We start from the raw sequence: 19,059 nt of genomic DNA on the forward strand, positions 1-19,059 counted from the left end.
AGCTTGGCTCCCCTGGAGGGTAGGTAATTCTGCTGCTTTAGAAAGGCAGAATTTGTCCTTGGATGGCAAATAACCTCCTGTAGAAGGAGAAGCCTATGTAGCTACCTTAGATTGGATATTTAGCTTCTAAATAGCTAACATAGAGTGAAATTTGTCTCATGAAAGGGTTTGCAATGCTGATATTTTAGGGTGTGTAATTACATGATTTGGGGCCACTTTGATTTGAGCATGTGTTGCTGTGAGCCAACAGAAACATGAGTTTTGAAACAATCAGTAATAAAGAACTGCTTTGTTTCATCCAGATACAGCTCAGTCTGCAAAGTTCTATAGGTGGTTTCAAAAAGTGAACAGTGAGACAGCTACCGTGAGACTGGAAATGACTGTGAAGTAGTGGGAGGAAAACCAGTGGTTCAAGGGAACTTGACCCTGTCACCCAGCTGCGTTCCTTAAAAAGAATAAAGGAAAAGATGACGTGGTTAAAATGGCTGCAGTATGTATTTGGAGGTTTAAAATGATGCTAATTCTAGACATGAATCCTGCAAGCAGTTTTGACAGAAACGACATGACCTGAAGATCTCTTTCTGGAGATAAGTTGGTGAAGTTTGATCATAAAAGAGATGAAACTGAGTAAAATGTTAATAATTTAGAAAGTACTCCTAGTGGAAGAAACTAAAGAAGCAGAAAAGATGTACAGGTTTCAAGATGAGACGTAAGTAAGCAGATAGATAGAAAAACATGACCAGTTTTGTACTTCTGTGGACTGAAAAATTGGATCGAGTGTGTTGTGTCTTGAAATGGGAGCATTTCTCAATGATACTGGGATTCTGCCCCACAGCAATATATGGTTAACTACAGTTGCACGGCTGACATTTCCACTGTTCCGTTACAGAATAGGAAGCCAGGCAGGAGAACGTTTACCTCCCAAGGCTGAGTTTGTTCTTCAGAACTGGTAGTGCCAAAATATGTAAAATCTTACGATTTTTTCTGCATTAATGAGGACTCTGGATACTAGTGGGACACAGAGTTATTGCCACACTTCAAGGGTCTTTTTTGAGGACAGAAATTGATTTCAGAAAAAAGATGTATGTCATGTATGCAAGTTACATTCAGCTGTAAGTGTTTGAGTACATGATTATGCACTCTCTCCTAATGGCTCATTTTTAGGTAGCACTGTTTGTATAGGTAGAATAGACTAACTGCTGACTACATACATTTTAACATTTTGTAATGCCCTTCTCCAAAGCATATATGTTCTCTGCCTCATGGGGTAAGCAGGTTTGCCCTGAAAGATCCTTAGTAGAACAATGGTGCTTTGTTCAACCTAGAAGTTCATTCTTTATGAATGCATCATCCATGTATTGCAGAGATTCTGCTCAGCTATTGCTGTTTGGATGTGGAACCTGCCCTAAGCAAAAAGGTACATGTGCCAGAGGTGTCTCTTTTGTCTGGATATGGGACTTTACTGTCTCTAATCTTGCTTTGATCACGTAAGTCCCAAGAGGGGTTTCCAGTTCAAAAGGAACTCCGTTTTTTCACACCTGCCATTCAGTGTTGGTTCTTCAACAGAACTTGCACGTCCAGATATTTGTACGTATGAAGACTGTCAGGGACTTCAGTGATCCCTTGCTGGGATGAGGGTTGTGACCATGGCTGATCACCAGGTTTCAAAACTGGCAGGTCTGGTTACACTCATACACTCTGAGTTACTGCAGCATCACTGATGCTACTGGTGTTGTTCCTAATTTATACTATAATAGAACAGGAGCAGAATAAGTCTTTTGTTCTGCTCAGCACTCAGTATGCTCTCTGTGTTCATCTGCTGAGTTTTGACTGAGGTCTGGGATGAATTTCTTAGGGATGGCAGTGATCCCTGCCCTGGCGCTTGGCAGTGTTTGGTGCTGTTCTCTGCAGCTGTTGAGACACCCCTGGTGTAGCAGAGTGTGCTCAGGAGATCCAAAGCTGACGAAGAGTTACCCTCAGGAGACCATTTCAAAAACAGATGGGCTGGTAGACAGAAAAATAACACTGGGATAGAAGAGGAGAGACCTAGGAAGAAAAAATATAGTAAAGTGGACATAGCTGAAGCATTTAAGCTTTTCGTTGTATTTTTCAGCAGTCAGGTGTTTTCCTTATTATACTTCATATTAGTTCCACCAATTCTTTGTTCTTTTCTCATTCCATTTTATTCTTTTTTGTTTGTTTGTTTGTTTTGTTGCATTTTTTTTCTTTTCTTTTTTTTCTTGACAGTACTTTTTTACACCCTCTTCACTCTCAGTTTGAACTCCTGCAGCACAGTCAGTCTTTCAGTGTTTGCTTCCATCTCATTTGTGTCAGTGCTAAAACCACGGCTGCCTTACATGGAGCAGAATTAGTTTCTTCTCCATCTACTTTACCAGTGTCTAAATCTTTTGGGGAGGAAACCCTTATTTTTTTTCAGTGGAGGAAGCATGTGTAATTCCAAAGAACTACTGAAATAGGAGAAGGCACGGTGCAGTGCTGTAAGGGGCAGTAACCTCGTGCTTGGCTTGGACCGTCTGTGGTTTGAATTGATGTTACATTGTGGTGAGGGGACAGGGCCAGACATAAAGGACAGATATGCTCACCTGTGCAGGGGGCAGCAGTGCTCTGAGACATGGAGTCAGGGGTGGACAAACAAGCTCCCAGTCAGTGTTAAATACCATGATCAATTCTGTCCCAATAACTTCTTTTAGAAGATCTGAAAAAGGTTCGTTCTTTTTGTCAAGGAGAAAAGAAAAAATATGGGGATTGTAAATAATTCATTATTACCATGTGTAAAATCTCAAGCAGATCCAATTGTTTTTAATCTTTCTTGTATTGGCTGTAATGGAGGATCATTTCAAAGCCAGAAGATATTCACCAGTGTCGAGGGTTAAGATTGCGGGGTGACAATCAAACCCTGGCAGATGTGTTGTTAACCTCCTCTCCCCCCATTTCCTCCTTTTGCCCTTCCCTCTCCCCCCTTCCCACTCAGGACAGGCGATCGGGAGGGAAAGAAGGACAGAGAGAAGAGAGTTGGAAAAATTAAAAAGGTTTTACTAATGCTACTAATAAGAACAGAGAAAATAATACAAAATATACAAACCCAATCTTGTAAGTCTCAGCAACTGCAGAGCCAGCACCCAAAGTCCTGGATTAGACTCTGTAGCCAACCGGAGCTGGATTCAGTCTCTCACTAGGCCTCAGTTCGCAGAGACGACCGGCAAGGTCCTCTCCTAATGTCGGCCATAAGCAGAAAGGAAAAGGAAAAGGAAAAGGGCCGAGATCCTCGTGATCTCCCACTTTTATATGAAGTATTCACGTGAATGGAATGTTATACACAGTTGGTCAGTTTCTTGGTCACCGGTTTCTCGTTGTCCCTCTCGCGAGATGTCCATCCGTGCCTATCAATAAGTTTGCATTCCATTGCTAGGTTTACCAAAACATGTGTCTGGTTCTCCAGGAAAATGCAGCTAATATGAAGGCTTTAGCTGACAGGCAAAATTCACTAAAAGAGAAACTTGTTTTTTAACAAAACCAGGACAACCAGATAATCAGCTGGCAGTGCATGTTGATGGTCATCCTTTTTGTACAGCAATGAGCATGACACCCGACGCATCTAAGCAAAGACTTGCCGTTGTGTTATGAACTCAAATCCTTGGGATGTTCATTGCAACATGCAACCATTTAATGGTTATTAACCCTGTAGTATGTGACAGGCACGCACATGAAGAAACTTCTGTGCATGACTCGGATAAGAAAATGCTTGATAAAATGGATTATAGTATATTTGCAACACCTTTCAAGGTTGAGCATTTCAGAAATAAGGTAAGAATATCAAGTTTAGGACATGCAAAATTATGAAGCCATATTCATACAATATTTATGACTTAAGTAAACTCATAACTTTAGGGTTTAAATTATATTTTTTACACTGAAATAATTTATTTAGTTACCACAATAAAAACGTATTAACATATGTCTCATGTGTGACTCACAAATGCGAAGTTTTAAAGAGATTAAATAATTTTTTTTGGAGATGGGCTAATTGAAGCGTGACTCTTTCCAGAAATGACAAAGGAACAGGTGGGTGGTGGAAAAGCAGGTTGACATGAGCGCAAATGTTGAGGAAATGAAATGGGAGACTCGGTCAGTAGATAGTGCACTCTTGATTTGGAGATGGAGGTGGGAGATGGGAAACTGTGACTTCTGTCTCTGACAGAGGACAGTGTGGGTCCATTGCTCTAATGGTGATTTAGAAAACAGAGATCTAATGTTAGATATGGAGAAAATGCTTTCTGGCAAAGCTCTTGGAATGATAATGGGCTGAGGTCCATGGGTGTTTGCTCTGAAAATAAGTTTCAGTCCTAGGATATTTTCAAGATCAGTGTTCCTTAGAGGTTTTCCACCTTCTTGGGATGCCCAAGCATGGGCATTTCCATGCATGTCTCCCATAGTCTGGGTCAAAAAGACACAAGATCTGTTCTTGCTGTCTGCTTGTATCTAAGAAAATCTGGCTACCGCATGAGTCAGCACCACACTGCTATATTCAGGTTTCCAACATCTTTGCTTGGAATAAAGCACCAAAGAGAAATCCACAATTTTCTTGAGAAATACCAGCCTGTTCTCTGCTCACTGAGATGTGGGAGTGAAGGATCCTGCACTGAGGATGAGGAGCCCAGGGCTGCTGGAACAGCATGCCAAATTAACAGACTAGGATGTGCAGCCTCTTTGTCCCTTTCCCAGGCTCTGCCTTTCAGCAGATGTGTGCTCAGGCACATCTGTACATAGATTTGAGAAAGCAAGAAATAATTCCGCTTGCAGATAACCTAGCTTCAGATGTTTCAAGCTAGAAGTCTGAAGAGAGTTTCATAAGCCAATATGCATGTGCAACATTGGTGGAATAGGCTGTCTCTTGAATTAAGACTAAACAATGTGTGATTTACTACTTTCATTGACAGAGGAGGAGCAAAAATGTTGGAGCAGTTCTCTAGTCTTGTGAAAAGTGAGAGAATGTATCACACTTTTTAACACATCATTGATTTGGCTGCAGCCACGTTCTCTAATTTCTGGAAGCTCCTAAGCCTGTCTTGCTTACATTAAACATATTCAGCAAAGTCGGTTTTCCTTCTTATTTAACCATGTTCTTCTTTGCCCGCTTTTTCTTTCATATTTTTATTCCATTAATTACCTGTAGAGTAAGCAATGTTAGAGGAGGTTATGGACAAGTGTCCATAGATCAGAAAAAGTAGGAATCATCCTATGTGCTCTGTTTGTGGGTTCACTTTGATGGATGAGATGTCAGCTCAAGAATCATTGCTTTTCATAGACAAATATTAACTTGCCAGTAAGTTTTCTGAATTTCCTGGTGTGATTGTGTGAATAATGGAAAATTATACTTGGTGTAAGTGCTCTGGTTTTGCTTTGGGGACAGAGTAGTGCAATCACGCAACAACATGCCAAACAAATGTTAATTAAGAGGGGTTTTATCTAATTAGAAGCTAATTAATTCACTAGATAGCATCTTTATGAAATTGAGGAACAATCTGAAATAAGATCAGAGCTTGTACTGTGAACATTAAGTAGTTAATGGGTCTGCTCTTCATGTGTCTGTAAAATCCTTTCCTTATTTCCACATCTTTGATGTAATTTTACCGATTCAGAAGTCTCCTTCCAAGAATTTCCTGTGCAGATTTAGCCCACTTTAAATACAATGGGAAAGCGTCTGGTGTTCAATAAACCCACTTTTCCTCATGTCTAAATTGGTCTGTGTTTTCTGAATGTGACAAGGGGACGATGAAATGAGAAAAGCAGGCCTGGCGAGTCATTTTGTAGCCTAATGAGGGAGGCCAGCGGGGCGGGAAAGGGAGTCAGCAGAGGGCTGGTTTGCTCCCGTATGGATGAACTGCTCATCCTGTACAGCTAAAGGTGTCTCCCCTCACCCTTCTGATACTTTCAGAAAAGGATGCAGAAAATCGCTTGTCTGGCAGTGAATTGTCGGAGGAGATCTACAGCTGCCTGCCCTGCCGGGAAGGATGTTCCTCCTGCACGGATGACACTCCCTGCTATGCGCAGGAGGACAAGTATTTACGGCTGGCTATCATCTCCTTCCAAACACTCTGTATGCTGCTGGACTTCATAAGCATGCTGGTAGTCTACCATTTTCGCAAGGCAAAGGTAAACACCCGTTTTGCTTGAATATTACTGCTCATTGTGTGGTACAGACTCATTTATTTAGGTGGATAGCTTCTCATTTTGACAGTTGGTGTCTCAGGTAAGGAGCTCAGCTCAAGGAGAGGATGGGATTTCCAAACAGCGATGCTTTGCTTTAGGCGTGGAGGTACCTAAATTGTTTATGTAGTTTTTGATAAAAATGCCAAGGAATTTGTGTCTTCCAGAGCCATCTGGTTACGTTTCGAGATGGTCAGCAAAAACCAAGGAAATCTATTATGTTTGAAGTAATTTTGGAAAATCAAACCGATTACACAGGTATCTGAGGAGCCATGTGGCTGTTTATAGTCTTGAGATCTTCAAAGTTTCTGTTTTACTACTGTTGGGAATGATGTTTGGTTTCAATGTATTTGAGAGACTAGCTGGAAAATAATTATATCAAAGAGAAATATTTCAACATAATTCTAGTTTCTAGAGAGTTTGAAATTCATTTTATGGTTAGAGATTTTTTTTCCCCCCTAAAGTATGAATATATTAAGGAGTGTGTCTAAATTGCAGATGCAGGCTACGGTTATGTTTTATGTACTGACTTAATGAACTTTCTGCTTTTACCTCACTTAAAATGATTTAACATGTAAGATCTCATGGAATCTCACTGTTGGCTCAGTGAATGTAGAATATTCTCTAAAACTTCCAATTTACTTAAAAGAATTGAAGCTGTCACATATTCACTACCTATATTTGGGAGACGTAGGTGTGCACATAGGATGCTACATTGTTGAAATTAATAGCTTCATCCATTTTCCATGAGTAGATAAGCATTTCCATTTTGGTTTTTGGAACACTTGATCCCACAGTCTCCCTGATCCTACAGTGTCTGTGTTACAAATGAGTGGCTTGTTTTGAAAGACTTAATATCCTGGCAGGAAATCACAGAATGAACAGTAACATTCTTTTTTTTTTTTTTTTAAATTTTCTGTTTCTGACAGAGTCTTTATGTTTAATGATATTGCATAAAATGATTCAAATTACAGATCTAATTGTATTTACAAAACTTTTAATGATGAAAAGTCTGGTTTAGGCATCTGTTTAGCTGCCCAGCATTAACTTAGCAGAACTTCATTCCAATTTTGTGAGTTTTTAGTTTGCATGGTAATGTTACTTGCCTTTAATGTCATAGACAACATCATGAAAGAAGCACTCCTTGTGAGAAAAAAATTTACTCTCTAGACTTACAAAGTGAACAGAGTAGATTACTTCATATGCTGCTATTGCAAGTTTGGCTTGATTTTTTTTTCACATTGAAATATTGATTGTTTTGTAAGAAATTTCTGTATTTTCCCATAAATAGTTTGAGATCAGAGATGAGTACATTTGCATACACTCTTGCACTTGTACACTTACATAGGTTCTGGTATACGTATCCACTGCAGTTAAAAAAAGATACAGCTTTATTAAACACACTACAGAAGCCTTGCTACTACCTGCTAGTAACAAAAGGTCCATTTTTACTTTTGTGATGATTAACCATTTATTGAAAGTAAGCGATGAATAAAGAACAAGGTGGAATTTTAATATTTAATATCAAAGCAATACCAAAGAGGCATATGCACATCTTGCCTTGTTTCTAAAGAACTTTTCAGTCTTTATAAAAAAAAACTTTGAGCTTATTTTTTCCCAGGTTACCTCTTACCATTAGAGATTCATCATGACATCTGAATGAGTGAGAACCTGTACGATCAATGTTTTCAAGGAAGAGAAACTGATAAATAGATGTTCCATTGCTTTTCATGTCAATCAGAAGAGTTTTTTTTTTCCATTCCTGCTATGCTCTTTATCTTGTTGGTGCAGCATGATTTTGAAAAGAAACAGATCTTGTGTGATAACCATGAAATGAGAAGCTGTATAAGGACAAACATCCTGAGAACAATGAGTATTTGCATAAGAAAACCGCTGGTTACATTGGATAATGGCAGAAATTTGGAGTGAATGAAGGAAACCAGTAAGTGACTGTGTACTCTCTGCCAAGGGGTGAAAGAAATGAAAATGAAAGAACAGTTACTGAAATACGTTCAATATATCTACATTTTCAGAATTTCAAACTGTTAGTGAAACAAACCTCAATTAGGTTAGTGTATCTGTCTGTGATTAAAGTTACTGTGTTAAACAGCTTATTTCCATTGCTCTGCGTGGGTGTCAGAGAAGAACAGTGAGTATGGCACTATAATATTCAAATAGTTTCAAAAAGTAATTTTAGATATAGCATTTTAACAGAAGACCTATGTACTGCTACCATATCAAGAAACAATCTTCAAAGTCTTTACAAGAGCAAAAATGCTAAATTAAAGTCCAGTACTGAAAAGAATGAAGATTAGATTTGCGGTATTCTGGTACATTTGTTGATCAATAAAATGAGCTCAGTAAATGGGAAGGCAAATGGGATCAGGTTACCACTCTACTAAAAGTGACTCAGGAAATAGGCTACTGGTAAGTATTAACCAAAAAGCTAGGGTCCTGGGAAGTTTAAGTCTGCCAGCAGAAAGTGCCTTGAGAATACATCCCTGGCACCTTGACTGTCGTATTATAATAATTGAGACGAAGAAAGATAAAGGTCCATAAGGACCCTTTAGATTGTGATAGAGGTGACAACCTTGGTCTCAAAAAAATCAGAATATCAGTAAGAGCAGATGCAGATCAGAAGTATTTTAGAAAAGAAATGTCTCAGCTATTCAGATCATAGTGATTACACATATGATGGCTAAGCAGCATGTACAATGGAAACTGCTGTGGAAGAGTCGCTCATTGACTTAGAGTCATCAACAGTGCAGAATATATGCTAGATCCAAGCCAGGTAATAAAAGAACAACTACTGGTAAAAGATCTCCTGCTTCGCTCTCAAAGAACATAGTAATGAGAACAGAGATCTTTTCAACAGTGACTGCCAAAGTGTTGTTGATAGGATGTGATGATCTGTTTTTGGTTTTGACATTACCTTTATTACTGACCTAGGATGTAAAAATGATGATCTACAGGGAAACCTGGTAAATATCAACCAAAGAGGTTCCACGAGTGAAAGATCTTGACAAATTGGATGGTAATAAATAGGCAAAGCCTATAGCAAAGCCAGATGACTGGCTTCCAAAAACCACGCTTCTTTTTAGAGGAACCTTTACAAGTCTCTGAAGCTTTAAGTCTATTTCTTTAGAACTTCTAAAGGTCCCTCTAAAGAGTCCTCTTCAGACTTCCGAAAGAACTCCTCTACAAAACCACTGAGTTATTTACTGTGGAGTAAGCTACTGCTTACATTAATAGCAGTAGAGGGGGAATGGAAGATAGGAAATGGGACATCTGTGTTTATAATGGTGACAAGATCAGTAGGTCCAACTTGCACACTTGCAAATTCATAGAAATGGTAATAAAAATGGGACTACTGGGTCTATGTTTAAATGTGGGAAGTGGGCTTTTGTGAGAACATGATGCCCTACAAACGTATTTGTAGTTCTGCGAAGGTGGATTATGAGCATGTGGATATGAAAGTACTTTTTCCAAGGTCTGCCACTAGAAGCTCTTAAAAGTGATGATCTCAAGGGGCTAGGTGAGCTACACTTCTTGTATGTAACAAAGAGATTATGGACGAAAAGACAGTGCAGGAAATATGGTATAAGATCATGGAAGGCAGAGCAATGTCGACATGTTCAAAAATTTTGCTTATTCCTCTTAAGACATTACTAGGAGACATTCAGGGGATCTCTCAAGTGGTTAAAAAAAATCAAATAGATGTTTTATACAACTTCTAGTTGCTTTATGTCACTCAATGGGAAAAAAACATTGTGGATCCCAAAGTAGAAATCAATTCAAATAGAGACTAGAACGAATAATGAAGGATATTTCCATTATTAGCTGTTTAAACACAGTGGTTGTGGTGAAACATCTGGTGCAAGAAGTCCATGATTTTTATTGTTGGAAACTGGGAGGATAGACCAGGAAGGATCACTCTCTGCTGTTCTTCAACAATGCAGCACAGGCCATGACCTGAGGTAGGACACCAGAGTCTGAATCAGAAAGCCGTTCTTTTGTTCTCTTGGCAGAGAGTCATTCAGTTAGATTTCATGCCTCTTGAAAGCATTGTAGTTACTCATACAGACTTGGGCGTCTTATAGGTGGCAAAACAGAATTGAGCTCATTTGTCCAAGACGCAGTTAATCCAAACTAGCCCTGGTACTGCTGACCAAAATCTTGGCTTTGCCAACCTGTAAATGAAACTGCAAATTGTGACTTCAAGCAGTAGTCAGCATTGGCAAATGGTACAAAATGGAACTGCAGAAAGATACTGTGAGAAAGCTCAGATCGATGTGGAGGAATTCATTTGAGGCTTTGTCAAACACAAGTGAAAGTGACTCAGCAGCCCTGAGATCAGCTCAGCAGCAATGTTATTAAACTGCAAGAGACATAACTGGAGAAAATCACAGGCGAAAAATGTGGCCCTTTGATGAGAGAAGGGAGAACTCAAAAATGCTAAGAATAAAATAGATTTGGAAGAAGGCACAGAATAAGTAGCAGAAGCTAAACCACTAGTGAAAACCATTGTGGGGAAAGATGGAAAAATATGAAAAATGTAACAGATAAAGCAGATGCTACTGCTATAATGGGAAAAGACAAAGCATTTCAGGAGAGTGAATGGAGGAAATGTGCCAAACAAAGAAAAAAGGAAAAAATATTCACAGCTAATACCGTAGGGAAAGCAGATGTGCAGATCACTTCAAAGAAATCTGTAACTGCTCTAGACAGCCCTCATGCCAAGCAGTAGTGAAAGCCAAAAACCCTGAACCTGGCATTAACACAAGCTGCAAGAGGCTGAAAATCTCCTGGGAGATGGAAATGGATGAAATCCCATCAGAAAAGCTGACGGCACCTGACAGCACCAGTTTAATAACACTTAGGGAGTTGTGCAGTGAAGCCTGGGAAAAAGAGATTTTTCCTCAGTAGTGGAAATGCTGGAGTTTTATTAGGCTGCCCTGGCAGGGTGATGGTGCTGAATAGTGCAGCTGGGGACATGATGAGGTTCCTGCAGTGAACGAGAGAGAAAGGGGACTCTGGGTGCGAAGCAAGGAACAGGCTCAGCTGAGGCTCTTGGCACTTTGGATGGGCTAGGTATGCGTCCTAGCAATTGTAGATCAATGTCTAGATTAATAAGCTCCTTTTATTTCTTTGGTTTTCCGAAGGCTTTGGCAGAATATGAGAGGATCTTGCAAAACAATTTGCAGCCCTATGGGTTCAGATCTTCAAGACTGTGTACAGTTGTGCAAAACATTCTCTTAAGTTGAACAACTAAGAAAGACATCAGCTCAAGGTGAACACTAGCAAACATCCTTGCATGCTGTGGGATTGTTATTGATTTGATAATGCAAACATTACTGCTAAAAATATGTCCAAAAAGTATGAGGCTGAGCTAACGAAAGTAGCTGGCTAGGCAAGGATGGATGCTAAAACAAATATTCTCAAAAATGAGAAGCTGAACAGTGATTTTGTAAGAAAAAACATCAACAAAACACAAGAATTCATTGATGTGTTACATGAACCAAAGGAGAGCTTTAAGAGGGAGTGACCAACGGCGGTATTGATAACATGCAATGTAAAGGTAGCGAAGCTACCAGAAAGAAGCAGAATGTTTGAATAAAAAATAAATAAACCCCAGATTATTTTCTTTTAAATTAAGATAACGTGGGGTTTCAAGGGCTTAAGATCTGAGAGCCTTAGAGAGGAAACCAGCTGCATTGTAAACAACTTCTTATAAAAGTACCATACCATGGAACATCACCTGCAAAGAACCGCAAGAAATCATCAGTTATCAGGCTGCCTTTTCAAATGAATCAGAAGGAAGAGCTGAAAAGATCTGACCCAAAGCAGCATACCAGCTCAAACATGGAGAATACGACTCATGTGGGGAATTGTAAGTGTCCTTAGGAACTGCTAAGAACCACCACTGGCAAAGACACCAACGATGCCGATCTCGGCCGTAGCATGGAAGAAATTAATTGGTACTTCAGTGATGAAGGAGGGATGTAAATGTGACACCAGCCTTGACTCACACCAGACGTATTCAGAAGGGTCTTGTTTGCTGTGAATTCTCATTCATATCAACACTAAAGGCCTCAGAGTTGTTTCACCAAAGCCAAGGTACTTTCTCATAATCTTCCCTTGTCAAGCACTGTGGTGCTGTCAGGTTCTGAGCGGGCAGGGGAACCGCAGGGCAAGAAACCTTTGGGGGATCTGGTCTTTCTGTTTTCCTAACGTATCTGTGGCCAGCATCTCTGCTTGTAAATCCAGCACATCAGGGGAAAATTGACAGTAGCCAGCGCACTTGGAAAAGGTTGCTTTCAGCTCTGAAAAATAATGGAAAAATGTCTAGAGGAGTGTCTTCAAAATGGCAGTTCAGAACAGTGTTGTCATGGTATTAACAATAATGAACGCCTATAATAGAGCCCTTAAAATTATGGGGTTTGCCTCATTCAAGACCATTTACAATACCAAATATTAGAAATTTATAACTAAATGACCTGTTCATGTACCATGGGGTTTTTTTACCCCTCATTTATGAACACTCCAGAACTGTTGGAAATACAGAAATACAAATACTTTTAAGGAGAGGAGAGAAATACATATCTGGAATGCTGATCAAGGGAAAAAATGCAGAGTTAACAAGACCACATGGCAAATTATCAGCAAGAATAAATCACTTTTCCACTCTTAAGGGAACTTTGTCAAATAACAAGATCCAAATGTTTTTATATGGTTTTTATGCTTCGTTGAATACAGATTTTCATTGTTTTGAGTTCAGGGTGCTACATATTCTATGCCATCACTTTCCTGTTTTTCCATTTAGTGTATATACACTTAAGTTTTCCTTTAAATATGATTTAAAAACTGTGAAGTTAGTCCCTAAACAATGCAATTTTAAACACCTCACAAAACTGCACATAGATGGAAAGGCAACACGCAAATTAATGCTGTAGTTGCCCTTTCTAATATTGAGAAATCAAGAATGTCTTTTCTTCCTGAGTGCAGCCATAATAGGATGCAGTAATTCAGAGTGAGGTAATCACAGGCTATTGCTGTGTGATACATCTTTAAATATTAAAGCATGCTGGCTTTGCAAACATACCTTTTTTGCTAATGTAAATCAGCCAATCCTTTTTTTAACTCTACAGTGGCATCTTGATGTGCTCACGCCTGGATGCCTTTCATCTTTGGGGCACGTTCTGCCTTTTTCTCCCTAGACACCAATTTCTGACATTTCAGCTGAAGTGGAAACTTGACAGAGGGAAGAGATCTTGTGCAGATGGAGCAGCTGCCTTTCCATGCTGTGCTGGTGGGCATACCTGACAGTTCACTCAGCACATACACGTTCTGTGCAGTGCTTTGTGCACCCTTTCTTCATCATATCCTAGAGTGACAACCTAGTTTCTTGTGATTTCTCAGGGAAGTTTATTGTAGTTTTGAGATTTGCAGCTTTAAAGGCATTGGTGATGTTGTTTTCAAAACTGTTGTTGATTTTAGTGGAATTCTTATTTCCTGTATAGAACAGAACTCATGAAATGTCCTTCCCATTTTTCTGTGTAGCTGAGATTTGCCTTTAGGGATGCTGTACTTTTTAAACTCTCACGTAAATAATTGCAGAGTGCCATATTGAACAGGTAAGAAGTGCAGGGGCTGTTGGTCCCCCTGCAGCAGCAGCTGGGAGTCAGAGCTCCCAAAGACAGTGGGCGCTGGTAGGCATGACCACAAGGGTGGTCATGCTCTGTGTCTGCAGGGTGCTGTGGCATTCACTTCATAAGCCCAAGGGTTTCACATCTGTACATATTTGCATTCTAATAAATGGTTTAGAGGAATTAAGTACTTGTGAATAGAAAAATAAGCCTAGTTCTACTATAGACACTTAAGGCTTAAGGAAAAACTGAAGTGTGAAGAAAGTAAAGATCTAGTTATAAAATAGGTTGGTTGATTTCAGTTCAGTCTCTTGAAAAAGAGATAATGAGAAGAACAGGGCAGTAGGAAGTACAAAAAGGCTGTATAACAGTGTTCACTGGAGAGATTCTACCCTTAATGGACAAGGTAGGTCTTAAAAAATGCTTTTTGCCAGTACTCAACTGTAGCTCTAAGGATCCAAAAGATACAATCTTCTCATTATATCTTTATATTAAGCCAGCATTTGTCTCCACAAAGTTGAATTATACAGCACCTTAGGGCTCACCTAGAAAACACACATAAATTTGTTGGAGAGTGTAGTGTTTTCAAAGTGATGTTAATCAGTTGTGGACTATGACATATTTGTTCCACTTTGGAGTTCAGGCTGATTCCTGGCCTATATTTTCTTAACCCTAATGTCCTGCTATTTAAGACCTTGTAGTCTATGAATTGTTGTCATATTGCATTCACCAATACTCCACAAAACTCCACAACTCAGAGCCCCAGTGTTCAAATTAATGGAGCTAATAGCAGTGCACTTTGAGTGCAGGGTGCCGGCCAGGAAGACAGCTGCCATCAGAGGCAAGGCTGCAGTAGTCTTGAAGGCATGTATAAGTTTAATTGTATTACACTATTATTTCACTTTTAAAATAAATTATGTAAAATAAAGGTAATTGAGTCCTTGAATTTCGGGATATATTTTCCAACAAGTACTATTACATAGAATATTTTTTCCAAAGCTGTTGCAGAGCTAGAAATTAAACTGAGTAAACTGCTAAGATTTTTGGTTGTTTGTTACTCTCTGTCTTTGATTCTTGATGAGTCTCATATTTGTGGCCCTTGTAGCGTAGCTGAGTAAACCAATGATCTGTCACATGATAATAAGCTTTCCCCATGGATTCTTTGATGCAGTAGCTTGAGGACAGTTGAGTTTACCTGAAGTTTCATTTGGGTTTGTGAATCGGCATTTACAGATTTGCTAGGAAGGGTCTTCATGTCACGTCAGCAGAATAACAGCAACATTATTTATTTATCCTGCTATTTGTCTTGGAGTTGTATGTTGCTGTGAACCTTCCTTGTACAATCAATAGCAATAACAAAGTCCCTGGTGGCTTGCACAAGGTCTTTGGCATGCCTCCCTTTCCAAGAGCAGACTCCTGTCAGAAGCAGGCCTTTCTTGTTTTAAGAGTCTAAGTGTAGGCTCAGAAAAAAACTATTCCAAGTGGGAGGCCAGTTTGTAGCGGAGAGACTTTCTCAACCAGGAAGGCTTGCAGAATTTCATAGTGACGGTCATTTGTTTGATGAGCTCTTTGTCTCTGGGAGAAGTGTTTCGCCAAGAGACGGGGTCAAGGTTTGGAGATTGAAACATGGTTTTTGATGCAGCTCAGATTTGCATTCCAGTGTACCGGTGTCTGGACCCCATTTTGACACCAAAACCCAGCATAACTACTGAGAAGCACATTTGAAGATGAGCAAATAAAATTTTTAAGAAGTTTTACTCAAAGAGAAGGAAGAAATAGCTTAAAGGAAGAAACTGGGAATACTGGGAAAACAAGTGATATCAGGAAAAATGTATCGTGAGAACTTTCGAGTAACAGAAATACAACATGATAGGTAAACTTATTCTAGGATTTTTTTTTTTAATCATAAAAATGTATTTAATGGTAGTATTCTCAGAGAAACTGTATATGCTGCTTTTTATCTGGGGTTTTTTTGGCTGAACACGGATAATTCAGGCTAAAACATACGCCTGTTCTTCGTTCTTTGCTTCATTTCTTTGGGCGAAAGTTGAAGGTTTATAGCTCACAAGCAGGAGCCTTATGCTGTCAGCTTCTCTTTAGGACTTCATGCTGTGAACACAGTCAGATGGCTTTCTGCCTTCCCTGTCCCAGCCATGCCTCCCTCATGTCTGGAATAAAATCTTGACATTTTTCCCTGACATCTTCTTATCAATATCAATATAGCTGAAAAGAAACCTTGATCTCCTCCTGCTTCCCTCTAAGACATCCTAGCTACTGCTTTCGGAGTTACTGTAGCAACCTCCTTGTTATCTCACTTCATTTTGGACTCTGAAGCTCACTTTGCCTCTGGCTATGTCTAAGCCTTACTGAACTCTTTCTGAGTTCCCTTTTAATACGTTTTCTGCCAGTCCACAGACCTGAAATCCTTATCTCAGCTTGTTATCTTGTGTCTTGACTACAGCAATGTGCCGTCAGCTGGCCTTGGCAAATGCAGTCATGGCCTGCTCCTGTCTGTTCAAAATGATGCTGCAAACAATCTTCTGCCTTGCTGCTTTGTGTTCTCCTCATTGCATCTCCCCGTTGACATCACACATGAGCTGTACCTCTTGGTTTTTGAACTCCCACATGAGCTTTTCTCTCTCTCTCCTGATGCCATTTCTTGGATGCAGAAGTGTCAACACCAACCTCTATCGTCATCATCATCTTGTTATATTTTTTGTAAAACGCCCCTTGTTCAGATCATGCTTTCCTCAGGCTTGGTAAAGGCTTTTTGAGAGCATTACCTGCTCTCCATATCATGTCTTCAGATTCAAGTCCTGACAAAGTTTGTGAGTATGGGTGAGATACTGACAGGCTGGCACTTCTGATTGCTTGTTACAATATGTGATATTGCCTTGTTGTTTTGTCATCCTTCCCATCTGCCCTTATCTGTCTGTTTTCCATTATCTTAAACTCTGTGGAGGAAGGAGAGGTTTTTTTTACTTTCTCCTCATGCAGGGTCCATGATAACTTGAGACTGATCTGGGGCTTTCAGCAATACAGTGGTAGGAAGAGCAATGAAGTTATACATAGGAGTATTTCCTTCAAAGGCAGATGTGCTTTAATTTCCAGTGAAACATACAATCCACGATCGAAACTTAGTAAGAGAGTACTTAGTGTAATAAATTCCAAAGAGCTGAAAAATCTCACCATTTTTGGGATCAGCATTTCTCAGATCCAACCATAAGCTATTTGTTTGGAGCGGTTTAGCCACTTGGCTGTTGTAAAAGTGAACAGAATAAATGGCAGTTGGATTTAGATCTTCAGAGTTATCAGGTTTTGTTTGATTTGAAATTAATATAATGATCTTAATCTATAGTTTATTTACCTTCTCATTCATGTGAATAATGAGATTTTTAAAATTTTTATCCGATTCATTCTAGACCTTCTCTTCTTACTTTATTCTGAATTTGTTTCTTCTGAGATGTTATGAATCTTGAGCTTTGCAGTCAGGTTGTTTTTTTCTCCTGTAATTTACCATGAACTATTTCTTTCCGAATGATTGAACTACTATTTATGCAGACTGTTTTAGTGAACTGTGGTATTTTCTTCTGTAATAGGTGATGCCATGTTGAATAAGAAAGTTGAAATTCAGTTCAGGTGTTCTGAAGTTGCTTGTAAGCTAAATCAGAGGAACATGCCAAGCAACACCTCCTGCTCACAATATTTGGGGTTGTATTCCATCAAATTTTTCTATATTCTGTTTGATCTCTTGCTGATTAAAGAACTATAGATATTAAACTGCATTTTATTCTTGAAGACCACAGTGCCTTTGTGTCTTTCTTCCATTTCATTTGTGCATTAGTGGAATGCATATCCTAGTGAAACAGGCACTTCAGGTGATCCAAAATTTTGATGATCATCATTTTACATATTCAACTCTTAAATTAACCATAAGGGTGTGAATAGACTGAAACTGAACTTAGACATTACATACCTCATTACTGGTTTTCCTTCATCTACATATTCATCACTAGTTGTTGAGAACAGGTATGTTGATCTAAGCAGTATGTCCTCAAGGAAGTAATTCATGCTCTTGAGAGGAAAGATGTCCCTGGAACATTAACTGGTGCCACTGTGAGGGTTCTTCACCAACAATTTTCAAGTATCTGTCTCGTAGATGATGTAGCGCAACTTATATGCAGCAGGATCCGTGTTGCAAAATGCAGAACACCTTATTTTCACTGTGATATATCATAAGGGGTTTCATTACTTGCATAACAGAAAGGGTCAAGGGCCACGTGAATTGAAAAAGAGTATTTGTGGGGTTCTTGGATCCTAGACATCTTGTGCACTTTTCATGAAATCGATTTATGATTGATGGCTGCTTGACCTTTGCTTTTCCTCATTTTTTTTTAAAGTAAAAAGTAAATTTAATAATTACTTTCTATTTGAGCTCTGCTATTACTAGTAACAGGAGAAAAAATGACCTTTGTGTAAGTATTCTTTAAAAGGAAATGAAAAACCATGAGGATTACGTTTATTTGGTTTAGGAATATGGCACAAAACCTGCAAATGCCAGAGAATTCTGACAATTTGCCAATATAGGTTAAGTGGCAGGATATAACTGTAGGCCTATCTTTGGAGAATTGGCCTTTATTATGAAGTTTACTGTATTTGCAATCCATATACTATTAGACTATTATTCAAATAGATCAATTATCATTAAAAGTACTTGTCAGTGTGGTAAGAGGTTGAATAGGGCACAGAATTTCCTCTGGAATATTTAACAAAGATATTTTCAAAACGGCACAGCCATTTCTCTCTTGAAGTGAAGAGTGTTTCCTGCAGTTAGATGGGAGTGAGTTACTTCATTTTCTATGTCAACCAACAACAATAAAATGAAAGCATAGCCTTGTTATGGTATTTCAGTTCCCCTTTTCCTAGTTGGCAGCCCTAATCAGTCCCTGAATTTATTATGGAGAAAATAAAAAAACGAAGGCAGCACCATTCCAGGGTACTGAACTGAGGCTTCAGGAGACTCCTTCCAGTTGCCTTTGTGCCTGTTCCTTAGTCCCTAGTACTCCTCGTCCAGGTACAAACAATCTTAAGATAACCACGACAGTTAAATGCAGTTCCACTCTTTTTCTGCTCTTCTTAATGTCGCCGTGTGTCTGGGAGCTGACAGGTTCAGCTTTTGTCTCTT

General features: G+C 39.2%; 1 protein-coding gene across 2 annotated transcripts in view; it reads left to right on the forward strand.

The window, feature by feature from the left end:
• GPR158 (G protein-coupled receptor 158) overlaps positions 1-19,059 on the forward strand; it is a 197,280-nt gene that overhangs the window by 85,716 nt on the left and 92,505 nt on the right. For both annotated transcript variants that reach the window (XM_065832282.2, XM_065832283.2), the window contains exon 4: positions 5,957-6,174. In XM_065832282.2, the coding sequence (XP_065688354.1) occupies positions 5,957-6,174 (218 nt within the window). The remainder of the gene's footprint in view (positions 1-5,956; positions 6,175-19,059) is intronic.

This window comes from Patagioenas fasciata, chromosome 2 (assembly GCF_037038585.1).
Source record: "Patagioenas fasciata isolate bPatFas1 chromosome 2, bPatFas1.hap1, whole genome shotgun sequence".
In the NCBI taxonomy this organism is placed as follows: domain Eukaryota; kingdom Metazoa; phylum Chordata; class Aves; order Columbiformes; family Columbidae; genus Patagioenas; species Patagioenas fasciata.